We start from the raw sequence: 23,546 nt of genomic DNA, 5'->3' as shown, positions 1-23,546 counted from the left end.
GCCGCAGACAGCGGCCATAACTGCGAATATATACAACTGCTATCAAGACAAATTGGAGAAGGTGCGCCGGGATGTGTGTGTGGCAAGGATAAATGGATTCAGCATCACATGCAACACCCGAACAGATAATTCCATGGAGAATACGCAGCTTTGCCTGACGATGCACTACATCAAGGATGGTAAGCTATTCAGTCGTCTGCTCACAGTTGCCAGCCAGGATGCGGAGTCCTGCACAGGTAATTATCAAAATTAAATAACTCAAACAGAATTATTGCTCATTGATTCGAACAAAAACGTTGACCTTTTACTTAATGAATCAGATTTTTAACTCAATATTTGAATTGTGTGCACTCAAATCGGTTTTTAACTATCATTTCAAATTGAATCTATGACTTACATTTAAATTAATTTTTAACAATGATTTCAAATTGAATCTATAATAATTCGATTGAATATATTTGAAGAATATCTCACATTATATCTAATCAAAATTTTATCGCAGGTTCTCTATTGAAAACACAAATCAATACAATTTTGAGTGATTTCCAGTGCGTGTGGGAGGAAGATAAACCCATTTTTGTGACATCGAGTGAGTCTATCCGAGATGCCATCATCGGAGAAGGGCAAGTGAATTGCATTAGCAAAATGTTGGGCAATGTCATTGAATCTGCATTTAAGGAAGTCGACGCTCTGAAGGATATGTTAAATCAAGCCAAGGAGCTGGTTAAATATATGGAAAACTCTGGTGCATTCTTGAACTTGGAGACGCCATTGGTCAACTACTCGCCAAACGAATGGAAAAGCATTTACCACATGCTAAAGTCTATCGAGTCCCATTGGACCGAGCTTATCAATTTATGCGGTGATATAAGTGGTCATAACCAACAGGAAATTTCTTCGGTTGTCAATCTTCTTGGACACTTTGAGAAATGCTGCCGAACCTTGGAGGATGAAAATTTGCCAACTTTGCATTTGGTCATACCACATTTGCACCGACTGCGAAAACAATGCAGCCAACCGAGTCAAACTACAGTTGAGTCCAATATGAAGCTCAAACTGATGGATCTCCTGGAATCACTGGTGCAAAATCATATTGTCGAATTTCATAAGATGGCCATGTTTCTGTTTCCGCCAACTAATCAATTGCTTCAATGTACACGGACCGAAAGAAATCAGACAATTGAGAAATGCAGGATGTTAATGAAACGCTTCTGTCCCCAAGAGAGCAGCCAAAATTGTGATACGTTAGCGACCGTCAAGCAGGAGGTGGAAGATGACCTCTTCTCTGATTTTGTAACCGCGCACACGCCCGAGGATATGATCCTTAAGGAAATACGCAGATATTCCGATCTTCAAGTGCCACTTTGCGATGGTTACAACGTTCTCAATTGGTGGTATTTCCACAAAGACAACTTTCCGCTCTTGTATCCGCTCAGTTGCAGAATTTTGGGCACACCTGCGTCAAGTGCAGCCTCGGAGAAAGTATTAGCAAAAGCGCAAAGTTTATTAACCCACACGAATTTTAGTCACGTTTCTCATCATTGTATAGCAAATAAAATAATGTTTTTAAACAACAATTCTTACTAAACTACACAATAAGCAAATTAATTTTAAAATATGAATAACTAAAAAATATTAAAGGGAAGTGCAACTGGTTCAAATTTATTCAAATATATCGCTGAACTCAAATTGAAACTTGAATCAAATATACGATTGTGATTTATTCACATGATTCGATATTTTAGCCATATAGTTCTGATAGTTTGCGGCGGTTGGCCGATAGCGAACTGATAAATTTCAGTGTTAGCATACGCTGCCTCTCGCCGTTGTTCAATACTCGCGCACAGAGAAAATTTTGGAAGAGAAGAAGCTAGTTGTTATTCGATCTTTCGTGCATTTGAAACAAATAGAATTGTGTAAAATCAACTACAAAGCGAGCGCGGAGCGTGTAAAATGCATTTGTATGAAATCAGGCGGTAAAGCAAATGCATAGATTAAGAAGAATGTGCGTGTGCACCACGCACACATTGTTAGATTTTTCGGTCCCCATTTCGCTGCTGCTCACAAACTGACGTCAACGTTGGCGTCGCTGCCTACGTCGCCGTCATCGTCATCATACGCCTTGTCGTCAATGAGAGCGAAGAGCATAACAGTGTCTACCAATTTGACGGCATATTGTGCATAAAAGAGAGAGAGACAATGGTGAGCGCAACAGCAACAACAACGAAGTCAAAAGAAAAATGTTTTCATATTTTATACTGCCTGTCATCGCGGAAAAGTGGAAAATTGCAAAAAACCGCAATTGCCACGGCAATAATTGTGCACTAATTAGCCGATTGCTGACGCGACCTAACCAAAAATTGCATTTCTCTGTCAACAGTGACCCCAAATTGCAACAGCTGATGCTGTGTGGCCAGGCAACAAAAAAAGAAAAAAATCATTGTCACCTCTCTGCCGCTGGCCCTCCGTTGCTGCTGCACTGCTTCTGTTATTCTCTTATTGTGCCAAGCACAGTTCCAAGCTGTCCCCCCTCACCCCTGTTGCCGCCCACTGCAAAGTTCGCCCAGTGAATGATTCACATTTTTCTTTTGCTAGTTTTTCTTTTTTCTTCTCTTCTATGCTTTTTTATGTGAATTTTTGTTTTTGTTGTTGTTGTTCGCTGTGCGCTGCGCGAGTTGTTGGCAAATGCGTGCGCGCAATTAATTTGCAAAAAATAAAAAAAATTCGAAAATTGTAACAGTGCTTATAAATATTTATGCATTGACTGCTGTAAATATATATTTATAAATGTGTGTGTTCGTGATTTTAGGCTGCTCAACGGCTGAAGTGAAAATTCCAAGCTCGAGAAAAAGATAAAAAGAGAGAAAGAAGGAGAAGAGAGAGAGAGAGCGAGACATAATAAGGAAAGTGTGGAAAATACAACAACAAGAAAAGCGCGCTTGGCCAGCGAAGAAAGAAAAGTGAACTGCAAGTGCAGCGGAGACTGGGCGTCGGACAGCCAGTGTTGTCAACCGTCAACTGTCATCCCGTCCGACGTCGGCCTGCAACTGTAAACTGCAACAACACTTTAGTCAAAAAAGCCTCTACGCCGTGGTAAAACTGTAGTAAAGTGCAGTGTCATCGTGTCATCTGCAACATGGATGCCGAAACACAGGAAATACGACAGGTAAACATCTAAATATATATTTTAAGTCATTACTCCCCGCTCCCCACACACATGCCCAAATACATGCTTCTAACAAAGTTTGTTTGTATGTACGTGTGTGTGCTCTCAAACTAAAAATCGCGCTCATTAAAATTCCTGCAGCGACTGCGACGCTGACGTTGACGTCGTCGCCGTCGCCGTTCAAGTTTGCTTTAACGCCTTTGCAAATGCGCTCATCAAACGCTGCCAGCGTCTCTGCCAAAGGCCATAGGCGTAACGGCTTTTGACGACGCTGACTTCGCTGCTCAAGCCACCTACTCTTTCGCCAAAATGGTGTGCTGAGGTAACCGACGTCGTCGTCGCCGCTCCCACTGACCGGCCAAGTGCTTTAAAGCGCCTTAATATGCGACCGACACCTACTTACCGTTTGACTGGTTTTTTAAAAGCCAATGCAAACAACAAAATAACAGCAGCAGCAACAGTGCCAGAGCTATCAGTGTGGCCAGCTGCTGCGTTTTATTTTTATAGGCAACCCCCCGCTGCCTGCTTCAGCTGCTGTTCAATCAACTTTAAAACTCCATTCATGAATTGGTCTCACAGCCGGAAAATGCTTGAAAAAATGTTCTCGCTTTTGCCACTTTGCGTAAATTGCTGTTGTTGTTGAACTGCTGTTGCATGACCTAATCGCTATGTTTATAAAACACAGTGTACAGTGATCGCTCAAATATTAACAACTTTGAAGTCTGTCCATAAAAATTATTAAATTTAAATTAAAAAATGAAGGAGAAAAATGTTAAGTACGATAATAAATAATATGCATATTTATTTAATAGAAAGTTTGGCGCACCCAAACATTTGAATTATTTGCGAATCACCACTGTACTAAATTCATATTTGAATATGTATATGTGAATGAGTATGTGTATGTTTGTGTGCATGTTTAACGCACGAAAGAGAGACAAAAATGTAACTGATTAACTCTGACTGTTGTTTGACTCTTTGACAATTTGGCAACCTTCGGAGGTTCTCGGCTTAACACATGCATACAAAAAAGACACACATACAGTGTCTCACAGTTCAAAAGACGCAGTGCCTAGCAAAAAATTTAAAGTGCTATAAGGTTTAAACAAAGAAACAAACGCAAAATGTTTAAATGCCAATTTGTTTTATGTTATATCACGTTTGAAAAATTAACTTTAGTTTTTATTAAAATATTAGTTAATTAATTAAAATTAGTCTAAAACTGAAAACATATCCAAAATATTGAATAATTAGTTTATGGCAGGCAATTAAATTTTTGGCTAGACACTGCGTCTTTTAAACTGTGAGACACTGTATATAGCAGGGTGTGTGTGCTTGCGTGCGTGTATTGGCCGCCCCTCCCCCTCTGCTTGTACGCCCCTTCGTTCACAAATGAATTTTGAAAAAAGTGCCTAGAAAGTTAAACGCCTCACAAGCAGCAGCAGCACACAATCGACTATGTTTCCAAATGTTTATCTAGCTGCCATTCCGTTTGTTGTTCTTGTTTTTATTGTTGTTGCTGCTGCTGTTTCTGCTAAGCTCTTTAAGCAATTAGCGCATTATGGGCTTTCAAAAACACAAAGAAAAAGAAAAAGAAACCAATATCAAATTTAATCGACAGCTTCAAACGATTGCTGGCGTTCTCTCGCTCTCTCTCCCTCTCTCGCAGGCGCACGTTGTCTTCATTCCGCGAAGCTCCGAATTTTTTTGTGCTCCTTTTGCATTTAAATTTAGCCCATCGTCGCATTTGTCTGGCATGCCAGATAATGACAAAATAGAAAAAAAGTCATAAATAGCGCCAAGCCGCAATTTTTGAATTGTGAGCATTCCCATATGAAACGTGCATGTGCTCAAAAATACACACACTCACACACAGACGCACACATTAGCACTTATGTACATGCACTTATATGTATGTATACATACAAAAATATGTGTGTGAAGCGACACTCAACTTAAAAACTATGCCATCCATGTGGGTGTCCAAATCAGAAGCGATTTATTACCACTGTTTATAGCTGTTGTCGTTATTGTTGTTGTTGCTCTTGCTGCTGCTGCTCTAGCCTGAAATGTTTACGTTTTCGAAATTTGAGTTACGAGTATTTATGTAACTCTTACACACACACACAAAACAAAAATAAAAACAACACATATACAACAACAACTAAAAAAAGTGCAGTTTGTCGTTGGCGGTGCGCCGTGTACTGTGTGTTGGAAAGTGCATGAGAAGAGAAACTGGTTGCGCAGGAAGTGTGTCCATCTGTCCACCTGTCCAATAAGTCTCTCTATCTCTGCCCACTGGTATTGGCCAATTCGCAGAGTTCGACAACGGTCTGCGACCTACGCCAACAAACATATTTGACACGTTAATGTTAACCTGTTGCTCGACAACTCAACTCACTTCATATCTATCGATTTTTCATTTTTGGATTTTTTTTTTTTTTAAATACTTATGCTTAATATCGATCATTAGCTACTGCATGTCCAATTTTTAAATCAATCGTCAAAGCTGCATATTTTAAAATTGTAAGGAATTTGGCTTTTTCAAAGTTAAATTCAGAATTGATTTAGTTCGGAATACATTAACATCTATTGTCAATATAAATTGACCTTGTTGCTTACCTAAATATGCTCGAATCCGAGCGAAAAATGTTAAAATAGTTTTTATTACAAAAACAAAAATGTGAAAAGATAAACAGGAAATGTTTCTCTCCGATTATAGTTTCGATATCATGAATCTGAGGTTGACACACTCGCCTGCCTTGTACAATTCGAGTTTTATCAAAATACAAATATTTACAACTGTTCATAGAAAAGCTTTGAAAGATAATATACATTTATATATATATGAATCACTCAACTACTTTCTTTTCTTCTTGTTCGCTTAGTTGTCGTTTAAAAGTCCTAAAAAGCTTTATTATCTTATAATGTAGCTTTTAGGCACTTTTACATGCCTATCAGAAAAAAAAGATAAGATGTTTTAAAAATCTGTCTCTATCTATTTTCCTTTCCTTTATATATTATTTGAAATTGATCAGACCAAACGTTGATAAGATGTCGTCCTCAAATTTAATGCCTAATTAAATACAATTTGTATAAATTGTCCAAAAGCGAAAGTAAACACAATTTACACTTTACTTATCAGTCGTCGCCACATTCCAAACATAACATCAAGCTATAAACATGTGTATGTACAAAAGAAAGAAAAAATTGATTCATTTGGGCGATAAGACGACGACTAATAGAAACACAGTTAAGGAATTTTGGCTCTTATCTGAGCGGCACTTTTGGCTGCCAAAGTCTTGTGAATTAACTGATCGTCGTTTTTCTCCCTCGTTCAACCTGTCTGTCAGATTGTTTCTTGTGTTCCCCACACCAATAAGATGCCATGATGAATTACAAAATTGAACGAAACGCTGGAGAACAAGGAGCCTTAAATAAAAACTAATAAGCGGCTATTCTCAAGTTGCTTCTACGAAAATGGGCACCGATTGCTCTGTGTGGCAGAGAGAATGTGAAGACTGTGGTGTGTCGAAATGATTAGTGGAAAATGCAGTTGCAAATTGAAATCACTCTGCCGACTGACGATGCATTTTGTTGCTGCTGCTTCTGCTTCTGCTTCTGCTGTTGCACTTGAGATTCTAAAAGTTGCAACAACAGCAACTATGCCTTCGGTCTGGCCATTCCCTCTTCTTTTTCATGCTGAGTGACCATCCAAACAGTTGAAGCCGACAGACAGACAGACGGATAGGCAGACTAACTGACAGACAGACAGACACATTGAAGAAACGGCGCACGCCAAGAGCCAAACACACAGCGAGTTTATCGAACTCATATTGAAGATTGTACGCATGGCTTCACACACACACACACATAGATGCAGCACAGATACTTAGATACAGATACAATTCAACAGATCCACATACAGATACTCAGACTAAACTGCAGAGTGCACAACTTAATTGCTACAATATTAAAATGCACTGGAAGGTTTATTTCTCTTCGACTTTGGCTACTCCACAGCGATTGTAATTTCTTACAGACAAAAAATGTGCTTTTGGCCGGATGTTAAATTGAATGCAGCATGCTCAACCAAATTGCGCTGTTTTTTAACAGCAATTATAGCTTTAATTTTGTTTGCTAATCAAATCATTAAAACAGCAAGAAAATAGAGTTATAAATTTGGACGCAAATTGTTCAATGCAACTAATTTTAACATGTATTTAAAAAATATTGCTTTTGTTACGATTTTTGAATGATGAAATCAGGGAATCAAATCGAAATCGTTAAGCCAAATAATCAGATTGCAATGGAACCGAAATTCGCTGCTTAAAATCCTAGATTTGGTTCACATCATTTCAAGTCATGGCCTATTTGGGTCAGGATTGATGTGAATAGCTGTCAAAACAATGGTCTCTCATTTCTCTCTATGTTTATTAGACAACAAAATAGACACATCCACTAAAACACCCCGTTTCTGTCTCATTTGGCAGGCTCGTCAACGTGCTTCCGTCAAATGGCTGCTGTCGAAGGCGTTCAACAATCGCGTGCCGGACAACCTGAAGGAGCCGTTCTATCGCGATCACGAGAACCAGGAGCGCCTCAAGCCGCAGATCGTTGTCGATTTGGGCAATGCGACAATTTATTGTCAGACGCTGTCCAATCTGTACTCCGATCCCAACTACCAAAGCTTAAATCACTGGTCAATATTACAGACGCTAGCGCGCAAGGGTGTCCCCGTTGCCGAGTCCTCGGATATGCCCATTACCGAAACGGTATTAATTCAAACGAATCCGTTGCGAATTGTAAGTCAAATAATAATCAACTTAACGAAAGTCAAAACCAAACTAAATTGAAATCATTTCATAGAACGCCCACATGTCTGTGATAGAATCGCTGATGGTTCTGTATGCAAAGGAAATATCATCGGGCGACCGCGTCACGTCAGCTATTCGAAGGTGAGCAGTCAGAATACTCTTTATATACATTACTTGACTAAGGCTCTGTTTTATTTACAGAATATCTGGTAGCAACTATCAGGTGCCTCCGGGCCAGAACTATGAGCATGGCCTACTCGCCTGGATATCGCACGCGTGCGCTTCCTTAAAGAAGCGCATTGTCAAGGAGCTAGAGTCAAGTGTGCCGGATGAAATCGTAAGAATTATTTTTAGATGTCTTAAAGAAGTGTGTATTCGAATAGAAACCAGAAATGCTAATTTCAAAAACGTTTGCTTCAAATTAAATAATCGTAATTTAAAACTTGTTTTCAAATAATTGTGTTGTTAAATCATGAACGTGAAAAGGTTACCTGAGTAATTAGTTATTTGATTTGTTAATTTTCGCAGGGTACGCGTCTGCAGACGCCGGATATACCGCCCGTGCGTGATTTTCAGGATCTGTGCGATGGCATCTGTTTGGCGCTGCTCATCTCCTACTACTGTCCCAAGGTGGTGCCGTGGACAAGTGTGCGCATCAATTATCTGCCGGCAGTGGAGGACTCCATACACAATATACTGCTGGTGAGCAGTTTTTCACAAAAGCATTTGCCATACGGTGTCTTCCACATGACGCCCGAGGACATCACCTATATGCGAGGGTGAGTTGAAATGGCATTCCCCCAAATCGAAATTTATATTGTTGTTTGATATTTAACTTTCTGTTTCGCTTTCGACAGCTCAATGAAACTGAATCTGGTCTTGCTGCTGACGGATTTGTTCAATCTGTTCGAGATACATCCGGCGAAATGTGTCTGCTATCCGGGCATGGATGGGCAGGGTAAGTAGCACAGTCCATATTCGAACATTCCAAACAATGCACCGCATCGCATTCCAATCGACCTCTTTCTACCAAGTATCCACATCCCTTGGCCCTTGTTGTGTGTTTCCATCCAGGGCATGTTTATTATTAGTCGTCTTCATCGTCGTCGTCGTCGTCGTCGTCGTCATCGTAGTCGTCGTCTTCGCTGTGAATATAAATTTGCCACAAGCATCTTTCGCCTTTGATTTGCTTTTGCATCTTTTTACGTTTACTCTTTTTGTTTCTTTACGCTGCAAATATTGTTTTCTATTTGGCTGCCTCATTATCAATAGGAATTTTGTACAAATAATTCGAACAAACTTTTTGAGTTTTACCCAAGAACAAACAAACAAACTGTAGTTGAGTATCCTTTGAGGAGCATATAAGCAATGTTAGGTAAGAGGATAAACTCACTGCTTGTTAAGAACTGATGACTATGATTCCTATTATCGAAGTGTAGGTTATAATATATCAATACACAATTATTCGAAGACACCACTCAATTTGCTTTCAAGCAGCGCACACTCAGCAATAGTAGTAGAAAAGCAGTGAGAAATTAGAGTAATGCAAACAGTTTAAATCGAATTCACCTTCAACTCCCAATAAATCAGCGGTTGCCCTCGCATCACAAAAAAATTATTAAAAATCACTGAATCATCGTCAATCGCCATCGATCAATTTGATGCGCACTCATTTAATTTTGATCATCATAACTGTGCAATACAAAGTAGTTAAGTTAATAAAATCGATTTTTAAAACTTGATTCTCTTTCTTTGTTTATGTGCCAAAACGCTTTGTGCAAACCAAAACCACAAATTGCCACAACTGAAATGGGGTCTTAACACTATGCTCTTTCTCTCTCTATATATATACACACACATGCAACCACAACAACAACCACCCACGACTACAACAACAACGACAACAACAACAACTTTGTATCTTTTGACCGATCTGTTTTCACGCACCTGATTCACGTATATATATATATATATATATATATGCATATATATATGTAGAAGTCATCGCCAGGCGGCACCTGGGCGCCAATGAGCACGGAATCTGTCATCGACGTGGGCTCACAATGCCGCCCGTAACGCCCATACCCGATTTACGGAGCGATCTTGACCAGCCGCCCATTGGCTCCCCCTCAAATCGGCCGCCGTTTCAAGGTTTAACTTCTTCAATTCTTCTTAATTGCTAATTTTTCATTCGGACTCTTACCAGAAATCCACAGATTTTTGTGTGTCTGTGTGTAATTTTTTTTTTTTTCTGTGTGTGCCCGCCCCAAATGCCACCCTCAAACCTACTTTTCCCCTCTTCAATTCCATTTGTTTGTTGTTTCCTTGTTTCTTAACGTGAACGTTTTGCATTTTCATTGTTTGTTTGTTGATTGTTTATAATTGTTAGTTCGTTCGTTTGCCTGTTCTCATGATTGACAACCACCCACCACCCCCCTACACACTCTGCTGCCGCTTTGTTCTTGCAATTATGTACTAAACAAAAACGCAAATCGATAACTGTAGCACTTAAGTTTTACTAACAACGCAGATCTGTGCATCTGCAACATCGTATTATGATGATAATTTCACCCTAGAAAAGAATCTTCACCTGCAAATAGTTTGAATTGAATGTTGCTTACACTTGTGGCACACATCTCGACATTGTTTTCAAAAATATCCCGCTGCACTTTCTGCACCCTTTTGAACCCAATCTAACTGATTAAAATATAATAAATAGTAAATAAATATAGATGAGCAAAACAATGAAAAAGATAACTTTTGTCTGTGAAATTAGCTGAGAGACTTAATCTAATCGGATTTTTATTCTTATATACCTTATAAGCCCTGGGGAAATATTATGGTCCATATTATAGCAAGATATAGAAGTACTCGATTAGAAGGATATATCTTAAAATTGGGGTTTTTATTGCTATCGCTAATCGATTTGTATCGAAATGACGCAAAATGGAGAAAGTAATCAACAAAAGAAAATAAACTTGATTTGTGTGTGGTATTCAAGAATTTATATACCAAATTTGAAGTCTCCAGTTCTTATAGTCTCAGTACTCGACAGAAAGACGCATATTTTGATGCTGATCAGCAATATATATAATGTCCGAGATCGGAGATGCTTTCTTCTGCCATTTAGTTCAGTTTGCATGACTTGATTACATACCAGTTTAATGGGTGCTCAGGTAACGGAAGGCAACTGAAAGGTTAGCAAATAGTTATAACCTTATATCAAGTAGATAATTTATAAATGAACATTTCAAATAGTTTTCCGATTTAAATAAATCGTTTATTTATTTTTATTAGTTTTCTTAAGACTGAATGAAATACATTTTTTTACTAAAATTTTGCACCAGTTCTGCTTACCATAAAATATAATTTAAACCCCAACGAAAGTCGAATTTACTGTCTGTTTTTTTGTATATACATTTTTGCTTTCACAATTTTAATATGCTTATTTGATGTTGCGTGATGCTTTTATTTTATGATTTATGGGACTGTGTTTTATATGTTTTGTTTTTGAATTATCTTTTGTATTTTTAGTTCCGCCCACAAATTCATTTAGCGGCGGCTTAAATCGCAGAACAACTCCGCCCACCGAATATCAAACGATGCAATCAAATCATTTTGATGGCAATCCAGGCGAAGGTAATTAATGTTAACAATTGAAACACTTCTATTTTTTGTACATTTGTTTTTCTGCTGCACTTGAATCTTTTAATTTGCAAGCCCTAAAACCCGTAAAAAAAATCAAAAAACAAATATATATTTCTTTACTTATGTTTTTTCCTTTTGTTTCTTTCTTATTCTCGCAACCACCGAACTCGACCCGCACACACATGCTCAAAAACCACTCACCAACGTAAAAAAAAAAATAACAAAAAACCGAAACCACAACCAACAATTGTAAATGCGCGCCTTTCCGCCCAACTGACTCCCAAATCCACAACCACCAACCACGCCTCACCTCGACGTCTCGCCATCGGCATCGCCATCACTCGCTCGATTCGCATGTGGCATGTGGCATGTGGCCAGCAGCGTTCGTCGTGCACAAGTCGCGTGGCATTACCACACTCTCATCCATGCACTCGCAACAGCAACAGCAGCAGCAGCAACATCAGCAGCAACAACAGCAGCAGTATCAGCAACAGTCACAACAACAGCAACAGGAGCCATTGGTTCCAGCTCGTTTGCGTCAGGCTAAAGAAAAGAACAATGTCGAATCGAAGGCAGACGAGAGAGGTTTGGTTTCGCTGCCACTCTTTAAAACGCATATTTCATTTATTTTGTTGTTGCTCCACCTGCTCACCTACTCACCCACTCACCGCCAAATCCTCCTCAGATCGTCTTAATTAAGTTTCATGCATAATAATGCAGTTTTATCTGTGAAATTGTTTCTATTTAGTTCCATTAACAACGAAAAAATAATCGTATTCCGTTTGCCAGATAACAAGTAAGATTACTGCAATTTTTACTGTTAATCTGCTCATCACACGTAGTCAGAAAGCTTGCAACGCTGCGCTGCAGACTTGTTTAATAACTGTATCTAATTGAATTGAAAAGCATATGCGAAATGCTCACAACTAAACTCAGCCGTCTGAGAGGGCAAAAGCTGTTAAGGGAGTCGTTTAACAAGCTTTTCAAAATACTAAACACGTTTTCTGAACAATCGACTCAGCTCAGCCATCAACTATTTTCTATAGGATCCAACATTTTGATAGAGTAAAGATAATGATTAAAGTGTGCTTACTTTATATGTCATACGAATGTATGATTAATTTTTATTACACACGACTACACAATAATTGTTTAGATCTCGCTTGTGGAAAGAAATGTATTTTGTAGGATTAGAGAGATATTGTTAAAGTGCAGTGCTTTGCATGAACTTTTTCTTTTTTGGTTTCGCATAATCACTTTTGTGTTTGTAACTTCATCTTTTCATTTTCTTTGGCGTGTTTTAATTTGTTGTCTAGCTTACTTATATCTTATATTTGTTTATGCTATTCGTTTTATTCACAAATCAACAATCGAAACAGGCGATTTTGTCGCTGCGGGTCGACCGAGTAACTGGGAACAGAGCCGGCGTCCAAGTTTTGCAGGTATGCTACAAATCTCTACAGTCGCTGTTTTCCATTTCCCGTGTGCAACGTATGTCTGTGTGTGATGTGAATGTGCCCAAGATTATGTTAACCAACTAGCTATCCAATGCGAGTAGTTTTCCCATTAATTTGCTCAACTAATTATGGCTTATGATGTTTCAGGTCGTCGCTCGCGACGCAACTCCTCCAGCGAAGATTCACAGTTGACGATTGAGAACTTTGGCGGCTCGCAGGATCAACTAAATACGCTGGGCACGCGCTACGAACGCGAACGGGACAGGGAACGCAAACTGTCCAACACAAGTGTGGGTTAGTACAACACTCAACATCAACATCTTTTAACTAAGCAGTTAATATTCAACTATTTCTACTATTTGCAGAGCCTGCTGTGGCAGTGCGCTCCTCTGTGGCAGATGCTCGTGGCACGCTGCAGTTGGGCTACGATACGGATTCGGGTTCCGAGAAACAGGATCGCGAAACGGAAAAGTATTCAATGCGTCGACAGGCAAGGTGAGTAGCCTTGTCCAGTTAATCAATTTGAAGCATTCTACTAACGCCGGAATTTCACTTAATTAGCAGTGCGGATAATGTGCCCACGGTTTCGGCACATAATCTATCGAATGCGGGCAGTCCGTTGCCGGCGCGTAACAAGCAACATTCCATCGATAGGGATTACAGCCATGCACACGAGCACTTCAATGACGCCAGATCCACTGGTTACGATCCGGAGAGTACGCCCGTGCGTAAATCATCGACCAGCAGCATGCCAGCGAGCCCGGCCGCTTGGCAACTCGAGATCTGTGACGATGATTTGCGCTCCATCGAAAATGCCACCAAGTTGTCGACGATGCGCATGAAACTGGAGGAGCGACGACGTCGCATTGAGCAGGATAAGCGCAAAATTGAAATGGCTGTGCAGCGGCATCAGGAGAAGGTCTGCCAGGTTGTATCATCGTTTGGGATAACAATAAATTATAATAAAATATATGTATTAATATCGCTGTTCTTGTCGCATATTCAGGAGGACTTGGAATCGTGCCCGGACGTCTTGAAGTGGGAGACGATGAGCAATGAATCGAAGCGCACGCCCGAAATCGATCCAGCTGACATGGATAAATACCAAGTGAGTTCCCCGCCCCCACGCTGCATCCACACACAGAATCTGTGTGCAACTCGAATGTGTCTCTGCCATCGCAAAAGCTTGATATTGTCTTAACCCTCGGATAAATGTTAATTCGCTTGTCTCTCTCGTTTTATACTCTACCCGCCCCCACCGCCTTCCCCCTTCATTGTGTTCGTGGTCGCTTTGACACAAAAAAAAAAAACAAACAAAAAAAACACAAACATAACAAATTGTACACAAAACATATTGACACACAACTACCAACACACACATTAACACACACCCACTAAACACTGGTCATTGGATGTGTGGATGACAAAAAAAAAAAAAAACAAAAATAAAAACAACAGCAAAGCATCGCCATTATGAACATGAATCTGCAGGATATCCAGCAGGATATCCACCGCCTGGCCACCCAGCAAAGTCAAATGCAGGCGCAGCACTTGCAAGCCCAGCAACTAATGCAGGCTCAGCAAATCGCCAACATGCTGAATCAGGTAAGCGCGCACCCACCAAAAACCAAAAACCACCCCAGCACACCCCACCACGACGCACACCATCCGCCGCGCCGCCGCCGCAGCCGCCGCCTGTCCACTCACTCAAAATTACCAAACAAAAACTAACAGAAATTAATAATTTTGGCTTTGTTCCATTTTTTTGTTGTTTTGTTTATATCTCGTCTGCGTTTTGTAAATATTTGTTTATTTGTTGTTTGACTAATTGTATGTTTAATGAATGAATTTCTGTGTGATTCCTCCTCTTCCCCTCACCCGCTCGCTCTAACCGCATCCGCAACCACTTGCGCAACAGCAGCAAACATATGGCTCGCAACAGCATCTGGCTGATCATCACTATCAGCAGCGACCCATGCAGCAAAGCTTTGGCTCATCACCGCATCTTCCGCAGGCCTTCAATGCGCCAGTCAGCGCCTACAATTCCCGTCCGCCCAGTCGTGATCCCTACCAGCAACAGCAGCAGCAGCAACAACAGCATCATCATCCACAACCCATGCAAATGCCGCCGATGCAGTATGTCAACGAGCATGGCCAGTATATGTCGCCGCCCGCTCATTACATGCAGCCTCAGAGCCTCTACAGCGACAATGGAGCGCCCTACAATCACTCCCCATATGGAGCTGCTCCGCCCCAGCCGCAGTATCAACAGCATCCGCAAAGGAATAGTGTCTATGATGAGTACGGTCAGCCGGCGAATCACTTTTACCTGCATGAATCGCCGCAACAGCCACCGCCGCAGCATTCGCATCCGCAGCGACGCACCTGGGCGCATTCGGCGGCAGCTGCAGCCTACGAGCAGCAGCAGCAGCAGCAACAACAGCCACTCTTGGATGTGAATGCCTGGCAAACACAAAAGAAGATGCATCAACAGCAGCAGCAACAGCAGCCAAATTGGCCAAATCGACCGCCCTCCAGCGCTGGCGCCTCTCAGGGCTTTGTGCTCCATCAAAATGGTGGTGGAGGTGGTGGCGGCGGTGGTGGCGAGTTGCAGCATCTATTCCAAATGCAATCGTCGCCGCAACACGTGCAACGCATGCAGTCCGTCAGCGGCAACTCCAACGGTGTTCAGCGTCAGCAATCCCTAACGAATCTGCGCGACAATCGCTCGCCCAAGGGTGCGAATATGGGGCAAATGGGGCAGCAACAGCAGCAGCAGGCAATGGCAATGGCGATGGGGCAGCATGAGGATATGATGGCGCCACAGAGCATATGCTTCATTGGCGACGAGGAGGATGTGGACGAGCTGGAGCGCAACATTATCGAATCGATGCAGTCGACACGCATCTCCGATTTTGTGGTGCAGCAGCAGCAACGATTGCATCAACAGCAGCAGCAGCAACAGATGCCAGCGGCGCACAGCGGACGTGGCAGCAGCTCCGAGGATTACGATAGTGGCGAGCTGATTTCCAATAAACTAAATATAACCAGCGGGAATCTCACTTACCGCATACCGTCGCCGTCGCGCCCCTCCATTCAGGCCAACAGTTTTCAGGATCCGCGTGGCGGCGGTGGTGGTGGTTCTGGTGGCAGCGGTGAGGAGCAGCAGGCCGAGAAGGGCTTCTACATATCCTTCGACAACGATCAACCGAAGCGACCGAAACCGCCGCTGCGCGCCAAGAAATCGCCCAAAAAGGAACCAGGCCGCGATCTTGTCGACAACCAAGTTGTCTTCAAGCGTGAGTCGCTAAGTCAACTGCACAACATCAACAACAACAACGCCTTCGCCGCCGGCGTTACGCCCGGTAATGCCACCTACAACAAATACACTGACGAGCCGCCAATCCAGCTGCGCCAAATGGCCGTATCAGCGGCCGAGCCAGCAGGCATGGCATCCGAGCGTCGGCATCTTGAGGACCTCACCAATCAGCCACAGCAACAACAACAATTGCAGCAGCAGCCGCTCTCCCCCTCCAGACTCAGGGCCGAGCACAGCAGCAGCAGCGCCGAGGCAGCCAAGAACAAAGCGCTGGTCATCGGCGTCGATACGGCCAATCTGGATCCGGTAAGAACCTTGACATGTAAGAGATTCACAGATCAGCTAAACATATTTATTGGTTGCAGGATTCTGTGGACGAAATGGAGCGACGCAAGGAGAAGATAATGTTGCTGTCGTTGCAGCGCCGGCAGCAGCAGGAGGAGGCGAAAGCGCGCAAGGAGATCGAGGGCTCGCAGAAGCGAGAAAAGGAGCGCGAAAAGGAGGAGGAACGTGCGCGCAAAAAGGAGGAGCAGGTGGCACGACGTGCGGCCATATTGGAACAACATAGACTAAAGAAAGCCATCGAAGAGGCCGAGCGAGAAGTGAGTCACAATTTTGATGATCAACAGTTGCAAATACTAATCCATATTGTGTATTGTTGTATTGCAGGGTAAAGTTCTGGATCGGCCCGATCTACATGTGAAACTGCAGCCGCAGTCATCGAACGCGTCCACGCCACGTCTAAGACAGCAGCGTGTGACGAGGCCACGCCCCAAAACTATTCACGTCGACGATGCCAGCGTGGATATCAGTGAGGCTTCAAGCCTCTCCAGTCGGGGCAAGAAAGGCTCAAGTTCAAATCTAACCGGTGAGCGCTCGGTTAAACTCGGCCACTTCTCGAATTTGTACACACATCAACAATATTCACATGTGTTGAACTCTTTGGAATATTTCTTTAAAAATACTAACGTGTTCTTAATGTTAAAAAAAATGTTTAAAAATCTACTAGATAGTACAACTGCTTGTACTGCATTATTGTTAATGAAGTCTTGAAACATTCAAAGGACACATCTTCGGAATATAATATATATTCAATCTGTAACTAAGATATATTGTTCGTCCGCTTTTTAACTGATAACCAAGCAACTAGCTGATAATATTCCCTTTAATTTATATATATTATTATATTCTTTTGTATGATCAAGTGTTCAATTGATTTCACTCGTGCGCTATCCAGAAAAGAACTCGAAACAAAGTCTGGATTGCCGATATGTTATTTTCTCAAAATTGTGGTATATGTTTACCAAAGATATCTTTCAAATTGTGTATAATGTGTGTGTGTGTGTATTTTCGGCATTGTCGAACTTGCTGTGCTGCTCTGTTTATTTAATTAATTTTGTGCTCTTGTTTTCTTAAGCGTATTTTACTTTTGTATTTGTGTTGCTAATTTGTTGAATTTTTCGTTTTTGTTTTAAACCTGGTTGCCCCATAAATATGTCCAGGCTACGGTCAACTAAGCTCAAACTCAATGAAAAGAGATTTTTATAGGGGCTCGCAAGACTCCCTCACTGTTAAAGGTAATTTCTGTTTGAATTGTTCTCATTGTTTTCATCTTTTGATTACCATTTATTAATATCATTTTGTTAATGGTTTTGTTTTAAGCATGCGTTAACTGGTATTATTAGTAATTATTATTATAATTATCACGTTTTTGGTTTGGGGGCATTATGGTTTGGATATGATTTAGTTAATTAATTATATTTAACTAATACAGTAGTGATTGCAATGAAGAAGAAGAATTGTATTACATTAAGTCATAACTACTAATCTCGTTCAACAGAGTCACCCGACGACTATCCCAGCACAAGTTCAACTCCGATTGGACGACGGGGATCTTACAAAACTTCCAGAGGTTGGTGCTGGGTAACAAGTACTAAGCATTCTTTAGTTTTTTTTTTCTTTTCTTTGGTTTTTCTACTCTTGCTTTTATCGGTTAGTTTGTGTTTAACAACAACCCAAAAAAAAAAAAAAAGCCACAAAAAAACTTGATTTTTGGCTTGGATTTCTTTGTGGCTCAATTAATACACAACTTTTAATTATTATTTTTTGTTGTTTTTTTTTTAAATAATTATCAATTAACGCGTGCTTAGCGCTAGAAAATCACGCTATAAATCACCCGAACTAAAACTAGTTATAAACAAAACGCATACTTAACATAAATTAAATATTAATTATACTAATTGCCAACGCACATTTTTGCTAAGCATATGCACTGGGGAAAATTGCCAGTGAGTTTTGGTAAACGCTGTGGGTGAAAAGGGCAGGTTTTTCTGGATATTTATTTCTAATTTTTGATTATATTTTAACACTTGTTGGTTTTGGGGTCAACATATAAATTCTCTTCAATTGCATATTCATATATATATATATTTTGTGTTTGTGACTCATGATGAACTTTTGTAAGAAACTGAACTTGATCAATATATATATCGTATTATGCACTTGCGGCTCTTGCGTGTCTCCCGTGGTGCCAATTTTTACAGAGCCTGCTGTCGAAAGGGGCCGCACCCTGTCGCGTATATCAGTTGCTAAGGGGAGCACCCTTAATTTCCGTGGCCGAAAGTCCAATTCGCTAATGAATTTGTGCGGTAAGAAGCGTTTCACAGCTAAAACAAATTACAAAAAAAAAACAGCTGCTTGCCTTTTACTTTTACTCTATTATCTATCATTACTCGATTCCTGCTACTTCATGTTTAATTTGTGTAATAGTTTAAATATAATATATATATTATATTTTTTTGTCTGTTGGTTTTGGTCTCAGTAATTTTGCTTTGTCTTTGTCTCTTTACTGCATTTGGTGGCAGATTCACTTTTTTCTGTCTCTCTTTTATTATTTAATTAGTCTGAGTTGTTGAAATATTTGCATTTATTTTATTTTCAATCAAACTTTATCTTTAGTTGCGTATCTCAATTTATATTTCGCTGGTGGCAGTTTTTTGTATTCTTTTTAGTTATTTATTTTTCTATAACTTTATTATTCTTAGCTTAAGAGTGATGCAGAAGAAATATATCACCTTAGCTTTTCTTCATTCGCTATGAAATCAATTATTAAAAAAATAAACTCGACATATTAATATATAGTATTATCTGCATTACTCTTGTTTAAATTGTATACAATTCTGCCAGTAATTTTTTGTATAAATATATTCATATTTATAATGCTAAATTTGAATTTCAATACAGTAAAATTAATAATATCAATGAATTCCTTTGCCTATATATAAATATACAATATTTCAAAAACAATTTGCTAATTAAAGTTAAATTTTTGTTAACTAGTTTTTAGTTGTACTTGATATATTAGGTTTTATGGTTCTAATTTTTCTATTAATTAATTTTTTCTTTGCTGACTAATTCGTTATGACTATGATAAAAAAAAAGGAAGCGGTAGCGGTATTTCTAGCCGTATTTCTGGGCCGTATTTGTTAAACTGGCTGTTGGCCAAGTTTGCAAACTTGTCCAATAATTCGGAAGTGGTTCTGGTTTGCTTTCGTCATGTACTGTCCGCTTTTTTGGGAAACAGGATTGCCATTCTTTGTTTTTTCCTCAATTGTGAATTAACTCAGACACGCACACATACTCGCACACAAATATGCACACTCACAACCACCCACACACACACACACCACATACACACGCACAATTCAGATTCAGCTCATATATTTAGGCCTTAAGTAACTTTATCACATTTTGAACGATTTAAAAAGAAAATTGTTTAACTAAATTCAATGCACACATTCTCTTCTTTTTTCTCGTTTCTTTCAATTCAAAAACTTGTGTACAAAAAAACCCCCGAACTCTTGATTGATTGATTGATTGATTAACAACAAATGTGAAACGAAATGTAATAACCAAACTCGATAACAAAAAATATAATACCTTAACACCACTCATCGCTCGATCGCTCCCATCGACGTCATCCGGTGGCGACTAACAAATAATCATCAATAATGCAACCACATCAACCGAATGAACTTACCGCATGGCTGGCAACTCTGAAACTGGGTTGCCCCGCTCTCTCTCTCTGTGTCTCTCTGCCTGGTCGGTATCTGGTGTCTCTCTGGTTGTTGGTGCTCTGCTTTTATGTGGCTGTGTTGATGCATGATGATGCGTGATTGATGATGATTGATGTTGACCGCCTCGATATCCCCGCTTACCGGTTAGACACAGATTCGGGACTGGGACGAGCAACTCCACCACGGCGCGCACCGTCACCAGGAATGACGGCGACAGGTAGGCATATGCCATCACCCTCTGGACCAGGCTCTTTGCCGCCAGGTTTGTTATCGAAGCGTCGCGGATTTGATGATGGATCAAGCGATTTCTCTTTAACTGCGAATGCAATCATGGAATACTCGGGTTTGTACTTAGTTCCAATCAGAATCCTCAGTTATACATCCACAACAAACAACAACCAACCAACCAACAAACAAAACAACCATCATCATAATCGTACATACAAACACCATATATATACATATTGGTTCTTCATACATATATACATCACTTGGAACGCCTCATACGAATTATGTCACGTATTGTCTCTTTTTAGTTCTCTGTTTATTCATTCCTCAGTTGAGTTCAGTGTTCTTTTTTTTCGATCATACCAATTGGTATTCGTTTGATCTACATTTATTATGGTTTTTTTTATCAACTACATAAGTCCTTCGTACATATATATGATTTTTCCGTTTTTCTGCATATGTGTATTGTGTACATAGGGATTTCAACATGCAATTGCAACAATCCATTCGTTCTTCCGTTGCGCCGTCAAATCCGCGACTTCGATAGTCAAACCGGAGATGTGTCTCCCATATACAAGTAGTATTTTTAAATACCACTAAAAAAACAAAAACAAATAAATAAAAAAAAATTCAACTTAACCCCCAGATTGGCACAATTAACCGCTTCAAATATTTGCAGACTTTAACAACAAAAATTATTTAAATCAAATCCAAAATTGCAAGCAATTTATTTCTAAGTTTTTTTCTATATAATTTTGTTGAAATTATGTTTTAATTTGTAATTTTTTTTGGAATGTTTCGCATTTAGTAGTCAATTAAGATTAGCTAGTTGAAAATGTAAGTACTTGCATACATATAATTAATTCGGCGCTTGAGGGGGGTAATTCTTAGCGTAATTCGTCTAGCAAGCTTATCAACTTCGAAAATGGACCTATTACACTTTGAAGTACCCTCGAATGCTGCAGGTTCAACGAAGAATTGGCAAGATTGAAATTCGCTCAGTGTAACCTGTAGCTTTCGCTCAAGTCTTAATATCTGTGTTGATATAATGTATGCTCAAATTGCACGTAGCCTCCAGTTTGCATAACGAAAAGAGTTCAAATCCATTTTTATTGTTTAACAGAAGTTAAGAAGCTTGCCATTAACACTGAGTAGAAATTCACAATCAACTCAATTAAACCAAAGATTGAACATAACTCATTGAATTGTGTTAATCGACAGGTCCAAAGCTATATAAGCAACCAGCGGCCAAATCGAATCGCGGCATTATATTAAACGCCGTCGAGTATTGCGTTTTTCCCGGCGCCGTCAACCGTGAGGCGAAACAGAAAGTGCTGGAAAAGATTGCACGCTCGGAGGCCAAACACTTCCTCGTACTCTTCCGTGACGCGGGCTGCCAATTCCGCGCCCTCTACAGCTATATGCCCGAGACGGATCAAGTGACAAAGCTGTACGGCACGGGACCTAGTCAAGTCGACGAAGTCATGTTCGATAAGTTCTTCAAGTGAGTATCCCAATTACATTTCAATTGTATATTTTGGCAATTCTAACATTAATCTCGCCCGCTTGCAGATACAACTCAGGTGGCAAATGCTTCTCACAGGTGCACACAAAGCATCTGACCGTCACGATAGACGCCTTCACAATACACAATTCGCTGTGGCAGGGCAAGCGGGTGCAGTTGCCCAGTAAAAAGGATATGGCACTTGTGATTTAAGTCCAAGAGTATCGAGCAACAACTGCGCATAGCTGAAAACTGAAAATCAGCGATCTTCTAAAAGTCAACTGCGAATTAAAAAGAGTTTTTTTAAACGGCACCGAGTGATTGCTGTACTTGGGTTTTGGGCAGGGTACAGCATATTATGGCTTAATAACTAACTGCACACGTTTGAGCGACAGTAAACAAATTGGAATTTAAAAAAAAAAAAACATATATATAGATATATATAGTATTGATTATAACAATGCGATTTGGAATGTATCCAACATAAGAAGAAAGCTAGAAAAAAGAAGAAAACAACAAAAAATAAACGAAAACAAACTCAATAGATAACTCCCGACACAAAAGCCAAAATAATATCCAGCGGATAACTTAATCATTTTTGTCACACTCCCACAATACACACACGAAATTCAAAGAAACGGAACAACACAGATATTGTAGAAAATCTTTATTTTATTAATTTGTTTTAAATTGTTATGAAGTTTTTTATGCGAAATCTTGGCTACCCTTTGGCAGATGCGGATATTGTGAGAGGGCCGCTGTCAGGGGCCAAGGGCCCACAACTAATTTCGCCAGTCGACACTAATTTTAACGCCACTAGCTATTTATTTGTAAGACTAATTAATATTTACTTTTTATGCGAGTTTAAAAAGAAATAATACAACTAATATTTAAACAGAGATACATACATATATACCTATGCAACAAACTGAAAAAAAGACTTTTAACTGGCTGACATTTTAAGCTGTCTTTGTTGTACAAATTCTATGGAAACACAAAATTGTGTGTGTTTTTTTTAATATATTTTATTTTACTTATTTAACAATATTAAATACAGTCAGATGCTCCAATGAAAAATGCAATCGGACTCTAAAAGTTGTATTACACTGATCAAAAACACACTAAATATTTTCAAAACACTTCATTTTAAGTCGTTTTTTCAAATGTATTTTATATATTTATTTTTTTGGGATTGGCTTCCACAACCTCCTTGTGCCTGTGGCCAGGGAATCTTGCAAGTGTAGCGGTAGGACCTCGAAATCGCAGATATTTCACCATGTTAGCGTAAAACTGCCATCAATCGAACTATAGAATTTATTGTCTATATGCTC

General features: G+C 40.0%; 1 protein-coding gene across 41 annotated transcripts; it reads left to right on the top strand.

The window, feature by feature from the left end:
• Positions 1–1,876: 1,876 nt before the first annotated feature.
• Positions 1,877–23,359, top strand: LOC6559705 (patronin). 41 transcript variants are annotated; one of them, XM_032734872.2, is made up of 25 exons: positions 1,877–1,976; positions 2,810–3,166; positions 7,660–7,971; positions 8,036–8,124; positions 8,185–8,320; positions 8,512–8,762; positions 8,841–8,941; positions 9,982–10,134; positions 11,518–11,622; positions 12,013–12,216; positions 13,011–13,073; positions 13,236–13,382; positions 13,454–13,583; positions 13,650–14,016; positions 14,095–14,196; positions 14,547–14,693; positions 15,007–16,713; positions 16,773–17,009; positions 17,077–17,275; positions 17,910–17,984; positions 18,248–18,319; positions 18,951–19,055; positions 20,632–20,826; positions 21,933–22,215; positions 22,284–23,359. In XM_032734872.2, exons 2-25 carry the CDS (start codon positions 3,137–3,139, stop codon positions 22,426–22,428), a joined length of 5,355 nt encoding a protein of 1,784 aa, XP_032590763.1. In that variant the 5' UTR covers positions 1,877–1,976; positions 2,810–3,136; the 3' UTR covers positions 22,429–23,359. The 41 variants fall into 41 exon arrangements, with proteins under 41 accessions (XP_032590763.1, XP_032590765.1, XP_032590769.1 ...); XM_032734874.2 differs by having other exon boundaries at positions 1,877–2,202; positions 13,653–14,016; XM_032734878.2 differs by having other exon boundaries at positions 1,877–2,202; positions 15,103–16,713.
• Positions 23,360–23,546: the final 187 nt, after the last annotated feature.

Source organism: Drosophila grimshawi, unplaced genomic scaffold (genome assembly GCF_018153295.1).
Source record: "Drosophila grimshawi isolate 15287-2541.00 unplaced genomic scaffold, ASM1815329v1 contig_1367, whole genome shotgun sequence".
NCBI classification, from domain to species: Eukaryota; Metazoa; Arthropoda; class Insecta; order Diptera; family Drosophilidae; genus Drosophila; species Drosophila grimshawi.
Note: the sequence above shows the minus strand (reverse complement) of the source record. Positions and strands in the feature narration are given on the sequence as shown.